The following is a 15,175-nucleotide window of genomic DNA, read 5'->3' on the forward strand; positions in this document are numbered from 1 at the left end:
AATAAAGGCACAAAACAGTAATGAAGACCCTAAGCCTACAATCCCATCTGTAACAAGTGTCCTTCGTGACTCAGGGAAGTCTGTGCTATTATAGCTCAAGAATCCTGTTCTGATCAAGATGTTGGATGTGGGCAAAACCTCTGAAAAGAAATCGGGGTGCGTATCTGATTTTTGAAATGCCTATTTTGGTGCAACCTAGCAGGCAAAGGCTGACTGCATTGGCATTCCCTCTGTCCCGCACACTTGATGGCAGGGAAGACCTGACATTACTCCGGTGCTCTGTCAGCCCACCCACTGACTTTGGGGTCACCTTGATAGAGGCTTGCTTTTTAGAGCAGACAGACTGAAAATTTAAGAGATACACAAATTTGCTGCAAAATAAAGAAAATAAATTTCAGCAACATTAAAAAAAAAAAACCAAACTACTGCTATTTTGAAAAAAAAAAAAACCCAAAAACCCCTTATCTTATATCGAACAAAATAATTCAGTCTCTAGTACTGTTTACCTTGAAATGTCATGTGCTGGGAAACACTGTAATTATGGTTGGTGTTGATTTAAACTAGGCAGACTGAAACAAAACATGGTGGAATCAAGGAGTTTGTATCAGAAGTAGCAGAAAAAATTTCAGGGCAAACCACCCCCTTACTGGGATAACAATGGTACCAAAGTAGCCAAAACTTTCACTTGATTCTAGTCAATGCATACATCTGACAAATGTTCTGCTTCGGATATATTTAATTTGCATTTTACTGAACTGATGGACAGTATTAGACTTCTTCACATATTCAACTGAAACTTAACCGTCCTCATTTCTCTGTATCTTTCAGTCTACTGACGAGGGAAAAGGATGTTCCCAGTGACTCCATTCAACATGTTATCTGTATTAAACATATTTTGACTAAAGGATGTGTCATCACCATTTTTGGCAATGTCTTTCTGAGCTGAAGGCTTTGTCTTATATTTCTCATCTGCAGAGACTAGCGCAAAAAGCAATTTCAGTAGGAATCCCAAATTCAAAGTTTCCTTTGGAAATATATCGATTCATTAAGAAACGATGAGGTCTCTATTTAGAATTCAGCCCTCTAACACTACCAAAGCAACCGCTTGCCTGAGTGAATGAAGCTGTACACGCTATTTTCACAATATCCATTTACAAGACCATGCTTTGCTGAAACTCGTGGGTGAAAAGAGGTGACCGCCGCTCAGGTATGACTGTATCTCTGCTGTTGCTGTTGCGCTGTGATGTTACTTGATAGGTGTTTGCCTGAGGACACAGCACAAATCAATTGATGTGGGACCTATACCCACCTGCACTTCCTACAGATATTCCAATATTAGTATATCTCTCCCCAATTAATGATTTAATTAATAATTTCATTATTAATTTACTGGATGTGCACGCCTCCTTAGAAACGGCATAGTCCATGTCTAGCTTTGATACTGAGTTGCCGGGGGAGAATGCGTTGGCAGCGCTACAATGCACAGCTGTCCTGCATCTGTATTTTCAATTTGCCCTAAGCCATAGCATCCTTAGAACTTTCTCTGTATAACGAAGGCGAGTCACAGACACATTGCACCTACCAAGAAAATTAATGCATTTTTTTTGTACTGCGAAATTTTAATAATACTGGGCATTAGAAATAATAATAATAAAAAAATCTATTTTCTATGTTGAAATAAACAAATACCAATCAATTAATATAACTGCTTCTGTCCAGGCCAAACTCTGGCTTGTGGAATGATGTTACAAACTATTATAGTATTTACCAAATTAATATTAGCTTGCATTAGACTATTTATTGTTTAAAAATATTTGCTAATTTGTTAAAATCTACAGTCCATGCAATATGTCACTTTGGAAAAAGAAACAACAGCTGATTTACATAAGCAAAAACCACCATGAGACATGGCATGTGTTCCTTGCCTTCCCTAAGTGCTATAGACCATAATTATGATATTTATCAATGTGAATATAAATAAGGCAGAGATTCTAAAACCATTTGAAAGTGTCTAACAGATCCTTTTTGTTCTAAGTATCAAGGACAGCATCAACGGCTAAACGTTTTCCAATACCCTAACGCTACAGAATGTTCTAAGTATGTGAAGACTGTCTTGCAACCCTTAATCCTGTAATCAAAGCCTACTGAAACTGCTCCCGGGTGTATAAAGTCTATCCATTTGGGTCCTAAGCTGGCATTTGCTGTGAAAGGATATCAGACTTTTTTTAATAGCAGAAAGTATCTTCGATTTAGTTCAGTTAGATATTTAATAGTGGGATTTGCCAGACCATCACTGAAGACACTAGTTCATCTTGTCGCTGCTGCTTGGTCTTCTTGTTCACTCTTCTGTGTCCTTGGCCGCCAGAAATGACTAATACTGAACTTGCTTTCATTTTCTTGGATCTCTGTCTTTTACTTTTAAATGAGATATTTTGATCCTTCAAAAGCTCATAAATGTTACTGTCCTCTGGCCTATGTTCTAGGGAACTTGATCCGTGAGACAAAGTAAGGGATCCAGAAGATGATGACAAGTCACTTTTTTGCGCAATGGATCCTACTGAACCCCCCAGCCAAATTGCAGTGTCGTGGGTGTTACTAAGGGAAGAGCCTGGTCTTTCGATGTGCAGAACATCCTTTTGGTCATCGTCTTTAGGTTCTGAGCCAGGAGGCAGGCTGTTCCTCAATTTGTTTCTGTTCTTCTTGTTTATAGATGTAGCCATTACAAGAAACTTGACTGGGCCATTGTGTGCATGATACGACACCATTCCTCTTCCTGGAGCCAAAAGAAAAAAACAATTAAAGAACATTATTTATTTTACCACAGTGTTCCACCATAATTAGTTCATGAAATCTGCTCAGAAATGCATAACTCTTAAAACCCTATTATATGCATCCAGTCTGTCTTTCGCCTTGTGTGTACACAGTTTACAGAAAAAATGTACAAAAAAAAATCTATTGTACCACAAGTGTTTTAGGACTGTACTACTAAATCAGCTGAAACATGGCATTACGGATTTTAGTTTACTTACTTTTGTGCTCTGTTCTCACAACAGCATGAGCACAGAAATGCTGCTAACTTCTTTTTGTTGGCATCGACACAAATGTAATGCTGTGAGTTTTCTCCAGTAATCCACAAACAAAATATGCGGTTTTCAATTAATCCTATTGCACCTCTGTACCTCTGCAGAATAGCATAAGAACATCTGTTTCACTGTAACAGACCCCTCCACACTATACAGCAGGAACTAAAACTCATCCTTCTGAATGGGTGTCTAGTTACCACGGCAGATTCATAAGGAAATGACTGAACAATTATTTTTTTTTTTCTAGAAGTATTTAAAACAGTGGGATGTTGGTGGTACAAGGAAGATTTACACTATGCAAATCATTAGAATGTATGAAAAACAAATTGCAGATGGCCAAATTCAGAAGCTATAACCATATCAATATATGTGGCTTTTACAGCAAAAATGAAGGAAAAAAAAAAAGTAGCATTCTACAAAATCAGCTACAATATGGAAAAGAGCTAGGCTATCAAGGGGAAAAACACACAAGCCTACAAATCGCTCTGTCCATCCCTAACTCCCTAATGCATTCCAGGTTATGATAGAACATATTCTGCTTTTACATAAAGTGCAGTGATATGAAGATGAATTATCACTATTGGAAGCACAACTGGAAAAAGTCACAATTTTTCAGCTCAAATTCCAAATATGGTATCAAAGACTATAAAAATAGATCTCTAAATGTAGTGTTGCTAGATCTGTGAAATCTGACAAATCTTGACCCAAAATAAATGCAAGAATATACAGACTACATAAACCACAATAATCAAAATAGAAAATGGAAGAATAGAATGAGAGATTTTTTGATTCTGCAACTATGCATTTTCTTGTATTGCGTTTATTTTCACCTAACATAGGTTCCATATTTTTTAAGAAGCATTTATCCTGTGTCATACTGGATTATTGCTGCGTATTTTGCTGAATACAGAGGATTTTGTTTTCATTTTGCGAAGTTACATAAGCTTTTTTTCCCCCCTGAAGGAAGTTGCAAACAGCTTGCCTCATAAAATCTGCCAGCTTCCCTCCGCAGCACAGAAGCTCAAGCAGAATTCTGAACCCAAAACGTAGCATGGCAAAGCCCCTATTAAACACACTTTTAAAATCTTGCTTCTGCTAGTAGCTTAAATATTTGCAAAGTGATACAGCAGCATTCATGCATTAGTATTTCAAATGGGGTAATATGAAAGTAACTCAATAAATAAATCTCTCCAAAATGCAAAAATCTTGATCATTGTCAAAAGAATGAAATATATACTCTCATATATTCCAAGTCTCCTGTTTTGGGGAGAAAGGGAACAAAACCAATTTACTGAATAACCAGTCAGACAACATACTAAATTTTCAGTACCTATGTCTCTAAACCTAATCCATCTATTTACCCCAAATCTGGAAGAAAGATTGTTTGCATTCTCTTCTCATCCCCATATATTTGACCGTGCTCTGACAGGATTAATGCCTATCCTATTCTTATGCCCTGAAGAAAAACAGTTGTCCTGGCTCCAACAACTGAGACAAAACTAGACAAGTATCTGGATATACTGTAAAGCTCAGGAAGAACAAATATAATTTCATCACAAAGCTCTGATACATATATAAACAATACATATAATTTGGCCGATTCACTCAAACTACTGACAGAAGTGAAATCTTCAGTGTAAAACCATTGTACTCTATCCGTTTGAGAAATTTCACTCACCAGTTACTTTGGGAATCCCCTGCAAGCGTGGCACTGGCAATGCTACTATTATACCCAGGTTTGTTCCAACCAGCAATAAACCATGGCACACCAGGAGGCTGGTCACAGAAACACGCTGCTGCCCTGTGAAGTTTAGGAAGTACTCTGTTACTTAAGAGTGATGACTTCTGCCTAGATCAAAGTAACTTCAGGCAAACACAATCAGCTGTACCATCTCATTCAGCAAAGCACTCATTGCAAAGGCAAGTATTTTGCTGGATTGTGGTATTAAACTTTACATACATGACAATTTAAATACTATTAAACTTCTGAAACATTCTGTCCTAAATCTCTAAACCACAGTATCTAAAAGTAGACATAGATTATCTTGACAAATACACTTTTACGAATAGACTATGTTTGTACATTCCCAATAACAAAATTGAAAGGCGTTTCATTTCACAATACTCAATAATATTTTGCCATAACACACTGTACTCAAGACTCAAACCTGTTCATGACTACTTTTTTCTCCTAGTTTTTATTCTGTGAAACTGTATCAGAAGTGCTGTGTCCCCCTGTTGGAGTCTGGGTCCCCCCGTACAAGAATGGCATTGGCATATTGGAACAAGTCCAATGGAAGGCGACCAAGATGATCAGGAGACTGGAGCACACAGTGTACAAAGAGAGGTTAGAAGTGCTGTCTGCTCCTGTCTGACGGGACGGTGCACAGAAGACAGAGTCAGACTCTATTCAGATGTGCACAGTGATAGGGTAAGACACAACAGATCAAATCTGGAACGTGGGAAATTTGGATTGTAAGTAGGGAAAAGCTGCTTCATCATAAGGGTGGTCAAACACTGCAACGGGTTGCTCAGAGGGTTTGTGGAATGTCTACCCTATCCAAAGATATTAAAAATTTGGTTGGACAAGTCCTTGAACAACCAGGTCTGATCAGGCCTGCTTCAGGAAGGATGGACAAGATGACCCCAGAGTAACTTCCAATCAAAATTATTCTATGATTCTATGATTTTCTACAATACATTATTTATGGGACTGCTATTTTTCTAATGAAAACAAAGTAGTTTTTGCTTGCAATGCTTACTAAATAAGTTTGATTCAGTTTAGATGGATTTTCAAAATGGCCTTGCCAAGTTTCAGAAATGGAAACTACTGCCTGCCCAAACTTCTGCCATTGGCCCAAGTTTATGTGGAGGAGCATTTAAACTGCTGGAATCTCCCAGGTTCAAAACCTACATGTTCTTGGATTTATGAATAACCTTACATGCAAGACAGCAGTCATTCCCATCTTCATCATAGCTCTCAAGTTGTTAATCACTTCATCAGTAAGTAGGGAATTTGGATTCCTCGTCTGGTATAACTTGGATGAACCTGCATGTTCCACACTTTGGAAAAGGACCTTAATTATGGTGTATCACAAATGAATGCATTTTCCATCTCGTCCCTTGAAGCTGAGCCAATTTATATCCAAGGATGTATGAATCACAGACCCACTGGGAAAGCAGGGAAGGAGCAGCTTGACTGTAGCCCAAAGCACTCAACTGGAAAGCAGGAGGTAGACCACAGTTCAAGTCTTTCCCCACAGAACTTTAAAAAACCAAAGTATTAACCCAGCAATGGTGTGTTGTAAAAGGCACACGTAGGCTGCAGGGCCAGATCTGGAATCCCAGTTCTGTCTACCCCAAACCACATTCTAAAATACCCTAAAGGCACGATGATTAGGTCACCCTCGGCAGGTGTAACAAGAACGAGTAAGTTGACAATCTACTCATGCAGACCTTCAGAGACACCGATGTTGTTTTCCATAAACTGTAGGTGTTTATGCTGGTACGACTGCATCATCCCTTTTCAGCTAGATAAGCATGGATGGTCTATGCCTATTGATAAATTACAAACCTTTTGAAGCTTGGAGTTTGCTTTTTTGATGGAGTTTTTTGTTTGGTTGGTTTGGTTTTGGTGGGGGGGATTTTTCGTGTCGGTTTTTTTGTTTTGGTTTGGTTTTTTTGAGATATTAGTGGGATTAATTTAGTTTCCAAAACAAAGCACACAAAGGTGCTCCTTCAGCACAAAAGAAGTTCAAACAGTGATGCCCGAACACCTCTGTGTATTGGAGTTTTCGAAAATCAGTATTTGAATTCTGTGATTTAGAGCTCAGGCTTGCTCAAGTTATGTATGACATGCGAGTCCCCTCCCACAACCGGTGCCACAGCAAGTGCAAGGTAACTAACTGCCGCTTAGCTTAACCTCACTCCATTTCACTTAAAGCTCATTTTGCAAAGTACAAACATAAATACATAAGTACAACTTTTAAAATTATCAAAAACTCCAATTGTACTTTTTGCCTCTCAAACCCCTTGCAGAAGCAAGATGCTCACATTTTTAAACAATAGATCTTTAATGCCTTTCTAAGCATTTAAAATGTAAACTATTATGCATGATTTCATACTCCAACCTTGAAGCAGCTTCTAACCGGTAATTTTTACCAGTGAAAACTGGTAATATGCATTACTATTTCCATAGGTGAAAACAGCAAATTATCAGCCAGTAACTTAGAATCTTAAACACTAAGCACAACCTTAAGCATGAACCATCCATATATAGTGAGGTCAAAAGGAAAACCGCTTGCTTTGAAATCTTGGAAAAGCAGGAAACATCTGCATCTGAAAATATACTTTGAAATAGCACATAACAACTCAAAAATGATATATAAAGTAAAAAAACTATTCAGTTATTAACTTAAAATATTAATTTATCTGCTAGCCAAGGTTTGAAATCATACTTTTGTTATTTTGACTTTTTATTTTGATATATTTCAAATTCAGAGAAAAAAAAGATAAAACCAATTCTCCAGAACGTGTTATGCAGTAAGCACAGAAATTAACAAGAAGTGAAAATGATAAACATAAATGCCAAAACCAATCAAATGCTCTTATCTTTTTAAATGACAACTTTTAGATCACACTGTCCCAATGCAATGACAGAACTGTTAAAACCTGTAAAATAACCTGACCAAGATCTTGACTTCACGAAGAACTGAAGCCAGCAATTAAGCTTATGCATGGACAAATGGTTTTATTGCCTATGTTCTGCTCTATGTTCCCCTTTCTCAGGTCTCAGTTACAACAACCACCAGACCCAGGTAAATCCTCAGGTGTTCCCACATAGATCTTCTGAAGTCAACCCTGGGTAGGTGCAAGGGCATACTGGTGCATATCCTCTTACACAGCCATGCTGCTCTTACTATATAAAAATAAGCCCACTGTACGGATCTATTGGGCTGACCTAAAATTTTCCCCAATCTTTTTATTGTTTCCCAGCAGTAAAATCATAAAACAACTGCATTTTATGGTCTGGAACCTGGTGGGGTGGCGACAAAAGAAAGTCGTAAGCCTCAAAGTATAGTTTGTTTTCCGCAGAGAGGAAATGATCCATTTTTTTACTTTGCTTTTCTCATCTGTTTCCAGGAAACACACATGCCATTAGAGGATATATGGATATAAACAGAATACAGCAACTTAAGCAGAAATCACCTCTTTGTTAAACAGGTAACCTGTCATCGTCCACATGAGCAATGAAATTACATGTATCAAGGTCACAAAAACCTCTTTAAAAGGACAAACTCTTTTACAGCTGAAAGGAAAAACATGTTTAAGGATGTTCTTGAATAATGAAATATTCAATGTGACTATGAAAAAACAAGTGGATTGTCCACTCATGTACAGTATTTTTTTTGTGTGTGAGCTGTGATAAAGGCTGGTGAAAAGCTGCTTTTGCTGAGATTTCGACTACAGATCACAAACACTAAGCATAAACTTGCTCCACAAATTAAGTACATTGAACTAGTGAAGTGTGTATATTTGTCTCCAAATGTTAATAGATATTTTTTCTGCTGCTCAGTATGCCCTCTGTTGAGCTAACAGAGCTGTGGTTGGGCCACTTAAAAGCAATCCAGCTGTACTGTGGTTTACTAGACAATGAAATAAATAGTTACCAGGACCTATAGCAATGATGATGCTCTTCCTCTCAACCATTCTCTTCCTTTCTCATATGGCATTTGTGCTTTTTCGGCGTTTTGTTATAGAACACAAGCTTGTTATACATTATTAGGAAGTATTTTTGATGATATATGAAACAAAGGTACTGTGGACCACTCTGGACTAAATGTCTATCCCACGGTTGCCTCCGTGACCCTAGTTTAATTTCCAGTCCTGCATTCCCACACACAAACTTCCCATAACTCCAGAAAGCAAGAGCCCCCCCAGCTCCATTCTTCGTAAGTAGACTGCCACAGATTTAAAAAGTTACATCCATCAGGTAGAAGATTCTGCCATACACAGTCTGCTTTTTCACGTTACTGAACTTTGCCAAATCGTAAGGACAATCGCCTCCTGTGCCATTTTGCTTACACTTCATTCCTCTGTGATCCTGTCCAGCCCACTGTGCTGCAGGGTTGTCTTCCTCAAAGCAAAGGAGGCACATCCTTTACAACAAGGAGAGTAGGCAGTGTTTAAGTAGGCAGTGTTAAAGCCATCTTCTCCTAAGAACAAAATTGGGAAAATCTAATGCTACGAGAACTGGTTACTAAGGTTATGAGAACCCCCTACTCCTCTATCTTAATCAGTTACTACAGCTATCCTTCAAATACAGCACTGTAACTCACGGTTACCATTCCTGACAGTGACAGTAAATTTTTCTTTCACTTCTACTGTATAACAACAAAATAATTTCATTAATGGCATGGAGTGACGTTCCTCTCATTTACATTGCTTTAAACGAAGACACAGATGACATCTCCAGGTAGCCTATCGGGCCAATGTTACATATTGTTGTTCCTACTAAAATCTTGGAAAAAGAAATCCAGCTTCTTTGAAGCTATATTGAGATCTTGCCTTTTTAATCTCTCAAGACTCTTAGAAATATTTTTACACTAATTTCTTATCTTTCATTTCAATACAAGTTGAATTTTTACTTATCTGTTACTTTTGCATATTAAGGAACTCCTGTTGGATTTCAGAAAACTAACAGGGCTGTTTCCTTTAAAACTAGAAGTCCTAAAAATCCTCAGTAAAGGGAAATACATATTTTGTAAATATGCAGCTATTTCACTCCTTTTCTGTTTCATTTTGTTTTGTTCTTTTTTAATCTCAGTATGTACTACACAGAGCTTGAATTTATTCTTTGGCTGCTTTTAGTTCCAAAAGGTCCTTACTGCTGCTTTATTATGTAAACCTCCTACTCCTCTGTCTTTTAGCCTTTGTTGTTGCAGCATTATTGGGATCATATAAACAGGCCCAAGAGCTGCTGCTAAATAACTGAAATTAATTTCATTTTTAGAATAGATTCTCCCTTGGAACATTTGCTGTAATAATGTTCTAATCCTGAAATAAATTTCCATTTCCATTCACTGGCGTGCTTTTTGTGAAGACACCAAGGAGAGAGAAAAAAAAGGAACTAAAATGGGTAAGAATGACACTGAGGAGATATAATTAGCTAAAACTCTTTTATAAAAAAAATGGTATGTTACATCAGCAGTTTTATTACCATGGCAATGAACACGAAAGCTAAATTTTTGAAGCTTTTTATATGCAGAAAATACATATAAGGGAGGCCCTACTTCCCTTTTTTCCCCCTGCTATAAACAGCAGAGCATATTAAAAGTTAATCTTTTTATGACTGATCTTGATTTCTTTGCATAATTGTGATGAATTCAACCAAATGACCTATTTAAAGGCAGGCAATTTGCTGCTGTTCAGTGTTGGAGCTACGCTGAACAGCAAACACCACATGTAAAAAACACCCTGTCTAGAACATGATATAAATGGACACAATTTAAAATAGAGCTTTATTGCAAAGCTAATGTCATCTGAAAGAAAACATGATAAGAAGACAGGGACCGAAGAAGTGAAACGTTTTTGATGGAAGATTTATACCTAACTCTTGTAAGAATATAAATATAATCTCAGTGCAGGAAGAACTGGCTTCTGCTAGAAACAAAGCAATAAAGCTGGCGCACACACTGCCCATAAAAACCGCAGAAGCTGGGTGTATTGCAGTCTATAAACAGGGGGAGACAGAAAGAACGGTTGTCTTCTCATGGACACCTCGTGCTCAGCCATGCCAGTAACGCTTTTCTGTCTGTCTCTTCTCCTAGCACTGCCACAGCTCCCACCTGATGTGCTTGCTGAAGCTGAGGTCCTAGCCACTCACTTGCAAAACTGATACAGGCCAGTTCAACTGTCTGTGACACTGATGATTTGGGGAAGATTGAACAGCTTCTGTCTTAAAACACTTCAAGATCTGTTAAACTTTATCCTAACAACCACAGGTTCCATCTTTACTTATAAGACGAACCTTTTAATTCAACAAATTAAAGCGCCAATCAGCAAAACACTGAGCACACTCTGAAATGGCAGCGTGTAAGTGGTTCAGCTGAGTTCACTGGGACTACTGATGTAACTAAAATTAAGCCAGTGGTTTTTTGGTCTGGATCCTAGGCAAATTGACTCCATCGTGTACTTTGATACTAAGTTCCAGAAGCAAATGCTAAACTCTGCAAAGCAAACACATTTCCATGGCAGACTGCATTGTGCTACTGCTTCACAGTCACCAAAAAAAAAAAAAAAAAGACTGAACAGAAGAATCCACCTGCTTATCTATATAATTACATTTATAACCTCTGAGGAGGAGAGCTGCTACTCAACCAGTTCGCTGCACACATTGTTCTTCTGGGCAGGTGACAGACTGATTTACTAAAGCAAATAGTCACGAGACAGTTATCAGACTCAAAGTCCGAGACGGACCTTCTGATTCTGGCCTAATCTACAACACTCTGGAGAACGACAGTGATAAAGACAAAACAAAAATGTTATCGCACAGTGTGATTCAGCTACCTGGCAACATATTGTGAACAGGTGTGGCAATATTAATATCCTGGAGGTGTTTCAGTGTCTCAGTGTGGAACAGGCGAAGCGTAGATCCAGATGTGAAGGCAATCCAGATCCCCACTCCAGCAACAGCCATGTGAGAGATTACCATCCCTTCCTCTTGATGGGCTTCAAAATGGCTCTGTAAGAAAAACAAGGACTCTGTGGGGAGATGCAACTGAACAACATCATTCAACCTTCCGTATCAGCTCTTCAGTGTAGGCACTGTATTTTTGTCCTCCACGTCAAGGACAAAGCTAGCTTCCTCTGCTTTGCTCAGGATATGTTCTGACTGCTGCATATGATGTGCTAATTTTCCCGTTACTTTTTTTTGAAAATACATCACCATTAGTATGGAAGGATTCTCAGCTCTTGAGCCAAAGTTCTACCTAACGACAGAGTAACTTCATAGTAACTTAGACACTGTATTTATTTAAAATATTGCATGGTAGGGGCTGGCAAGCCTGTAACAGCTCAGACTTAAAAGGATTTTGTATTTCTTTAGTGATACTCCTTTGGGAAAACTACCACAGATGAGGTTCCTGGGAGTGGGCAGATTTTTTTCTAACGTTACTTTTATCTACAGCAGAACTCCTCTTCAAAAAACAAAAAATATTTTTCTTCTGTTCTGTTAGGGGGTCTTTTCAGAACAAGGATAATAGAATCAAGGAAAAAGTAATCTTTAGAAAGTGGAGTGTTTATGAATATAAATACACAATTATTTGCTCAACTACGTACATAACAATGTGAGCCTTAACACTGTGGCTTGCTTTTCGACTCATAGACACTTCTGAACTTCACAAGTATTAGCTATTTTGTTTTCCTGTCCTTCAAAATATTGATGCTTCTCATTAGAAAGGCCAAAATCCTCCTTCTGAAGATAAGTAATACAAGACTTTGGGGATAGACCTTTTTCCTTGATCTAGTGCCTTCATAGTTACAACTTCTGCATGGCTCCAGGAGGGCTGAAACCTCTCTACATGCCCCTGTTAACATGCAAGATAAAGCTGTAGCAAAGTTCTTTAATCATTAACAAAAAGTAGGGATTTTTTTTTTTCCAGTTTTGTCTTGTAAGTACACTGTCTCTGAAGTTAACCACAGCCTTTTAATGTTGTGGCAGCTATTATCAAATACAGAGAGTTGTTTTGATAAACATAAAACTTCCTTGGCTAAATAAATGACAAACTGTTCCTTGGATACAAATGTCTCTCTGAGGTATATGGAAGTAAATATCTGCTCTAATGTTCACACTACATATTATATACTCTTAATTATATTTGCAGATAAAATGCAGAAGTACTCCCTTCCTCCCTGTAAACGTACACTTAAATTTTCCATACATTACAATTACGAGTTACATTTTGGTCATTTTGCATCAAAATCTAAATTACATGTTTCTCAGGATAAGCTCTCAGCCTAAAACAGTTATGTTTTGAATATATTAGGGTTATAGACATATTGTTCAAATTCTCCATCTAAATTCAACAAACAAGCTAAGATCAGAGATAAAAACCAGAAGTTTAAGCTTTCACAAAGTTTAACTTTTGATATTATACTTAGTAGGCACTTAATTTTCTTTTCATACTTTATTACTCCATAAATTAGTACTTTCCACTGAGAAATTGGCTGTAAAAATAAGGGGAATCTTTTTTTTTTTTTCTTTTCATTTGTTAACAGTATTCTTCAAATGTTCAGTTTTTAGTAGATGAACAGAGAAGTTTCTCTTCAGCTATTAGGCAGTGGTTCAGTTTTTGAGGGTTACTGTATTACCTTTTGACTCTTCGAATAACAACACTGCAGAATGAAAGGTAAGCATCTCTGGCAGGCACATTTATATTCATTTATATTGTATTTCCTCAAGTAACCTCCATTCATTCTTTACCAAATGATATACACAATTTGAAAATCATATGATCTATTCAACAGAAGAATTAATCCATGAACAACATCTTTCAAAGCCTGAAACAGCTCTTACGACTAAATTTCGTGATATTCCCATCATGCATGCTTCGTTGCAAAAAGGATTTTAAAAGAATAACTTCTGTTACAGACTCATACATCCCTACACTGATGACCAACTGACTTTCAAAACTTCTCAGGGACAGATCCAAGGCTGCTGAAGTGAACCTGACCGGCAACTTGCACTGTTTGAAATTAGAAGAAAAATGAAGCAGATCGTAAGAAATGAATTTTCTGTGGAGTGGTCTGACCGCAGCTGACGATTCTGTTGGTGCCACTGTAAACAACTTGCACATGCATTTTTGTCACATTCCATTTTTACCAGCCAACTCATTATACTCCCACTTAGTCTGTCCTGCCTTTCCTACAGCTGTCTGCTGAACACGTAGACACATTTAAAGTAAACGGTAATACAGTCAACACCACAAGAAGCATGTAAAAAGAACTATTCTTTTCATTCAAAGGGTCTTCTAACATGGAGCAGGAACATACCCTAAACCTGTACATTCTTTTACAAATGCGTGCGGTTTTGTATAGAGGATAGCTTTGACATCTGTTTCAATTACACGCCTATCTGAAAACCAATAGCTGGCTTTTTTCTTCAATTATTTTTTTTCTTCTCATAACAAGAAATACAGATACAAAGGGACAAAAATGTCTTATTCCCTTTGTTACCAAAAAACTTGAATGACATTTTACTTTTCTCTTTAGTTTTCATACCTACATTCCTCTCTATTCAGAGCCCAGGTTTTTTCCCCTCAGGCTCTCTCATTCAAACTCTATAGCAACAGGAGAGCTGCAGAAGACATTCTGGATGCCGCAGCCCGCCTGCCCAGCCCAACATAGCTCACTATTGTTTCAGCAGCGCAGGGCATAGCTGGAGTCTTTCTTTTGAGGGGGTGCTTGCTCGGACCAAACAGCTGTGCCAAGAACTGAACCACGATTTCTCAAGCTTCATGAGAGATGCATAATGGGCATCATTGTCCACGAAGTAAAACAAATGACTTTTACTACTTTAAAGAAGTTACAGTACTCAGGCAACATACACTCATGTATAGGGATTTTCATTTGTTTTGTTTACTCAGCTGAACATTTCAGAATAACTGGTGTATAGTTAGCCAAGTTTTAAAAACAAGACAAAACAAACCAGGATGGAATGCCATTAAATTGGTGACTTTATTCCGTTAAATACTCTGGCATTTTTTGTTGTTTTTAAACAAACGCATACTGCCTTTACAGAGCATAAGGGTCTACAGGCACAGCGACCACTATGGGATCAAGGTCTATGCCCGACAGCAATACAACTGTCAGATCTAGGATCGAGACTAAGGACAAATGTCGTCTTCACTGAAAGAGTATCAGAGTATGTAATTAATATACAACAGCAATTGATGTGTTTCTCACATGTCCCTTGCCAAGGAGCTTGAGGCATTGTGCCAGTTTGGGGCTCTGTGCCAATAAAAGACATTTCCTAAAACATTCTATTACACTAACATATCATTAAAATAAGTGAATTGAGAGTCTTATCCATA

The 15,175-nt window shown here is 37.8% G+C and overlaps 1 protein-coding gene across 1 annotated transcript in view; it reads right to left on the reverse strand.

The window, feature by feature from the left end:
• Window positions 1-1,782: 1,782 nt before the first annotated feature.
• The window catches only part of ARHGEF10 (Rho guanine nucleotide exchange factor (GEF) 10), a 106,666-nt gene continuing 93,273 nt past the window's right edge, over window positions 1,783-15,175 (reverse strand). Inside the window, exons 26-28 of the mRNA XM_009333205.1 lie at window positions 11,652-11,826; window positions 4,762-4,884; window positions 1,783-2,773 (exon numbers count right to left, since the gene is read on the reverse strand). Of these exons, the coding sequence (XP_009331480.1) occupies window positions 2,259-2,773; window positions 4,762-4,884; window positions 11,652-11,826 (813 nt within the window). The 3' untranslated portion in view covers window positions 1,783-2,258. The remainder of the gene's footprint in view (window positions 2,774-4,761; window positions 4,885-11,651; window positions 11,827-15,175) is intronic.

The sequence above is a fragment of the Pygoscelis adeliae genome, unplaced genomic scaffold (assembly GCF_000699105.1).
Source record: "Pygoscelis adeliae isolate BGI_AS28 unplaced genomic scaffold, ASM69910v1 Scaffold57, whole genome shotgun sequence".
In the NCBI taxonomy this organism is placed as follows: Eukaryota; Metazoa; Chordata; class Aves; order Sphenisciformes; family Spheniscidae; genus Pygoscelis; species Pygoscelis adeliae.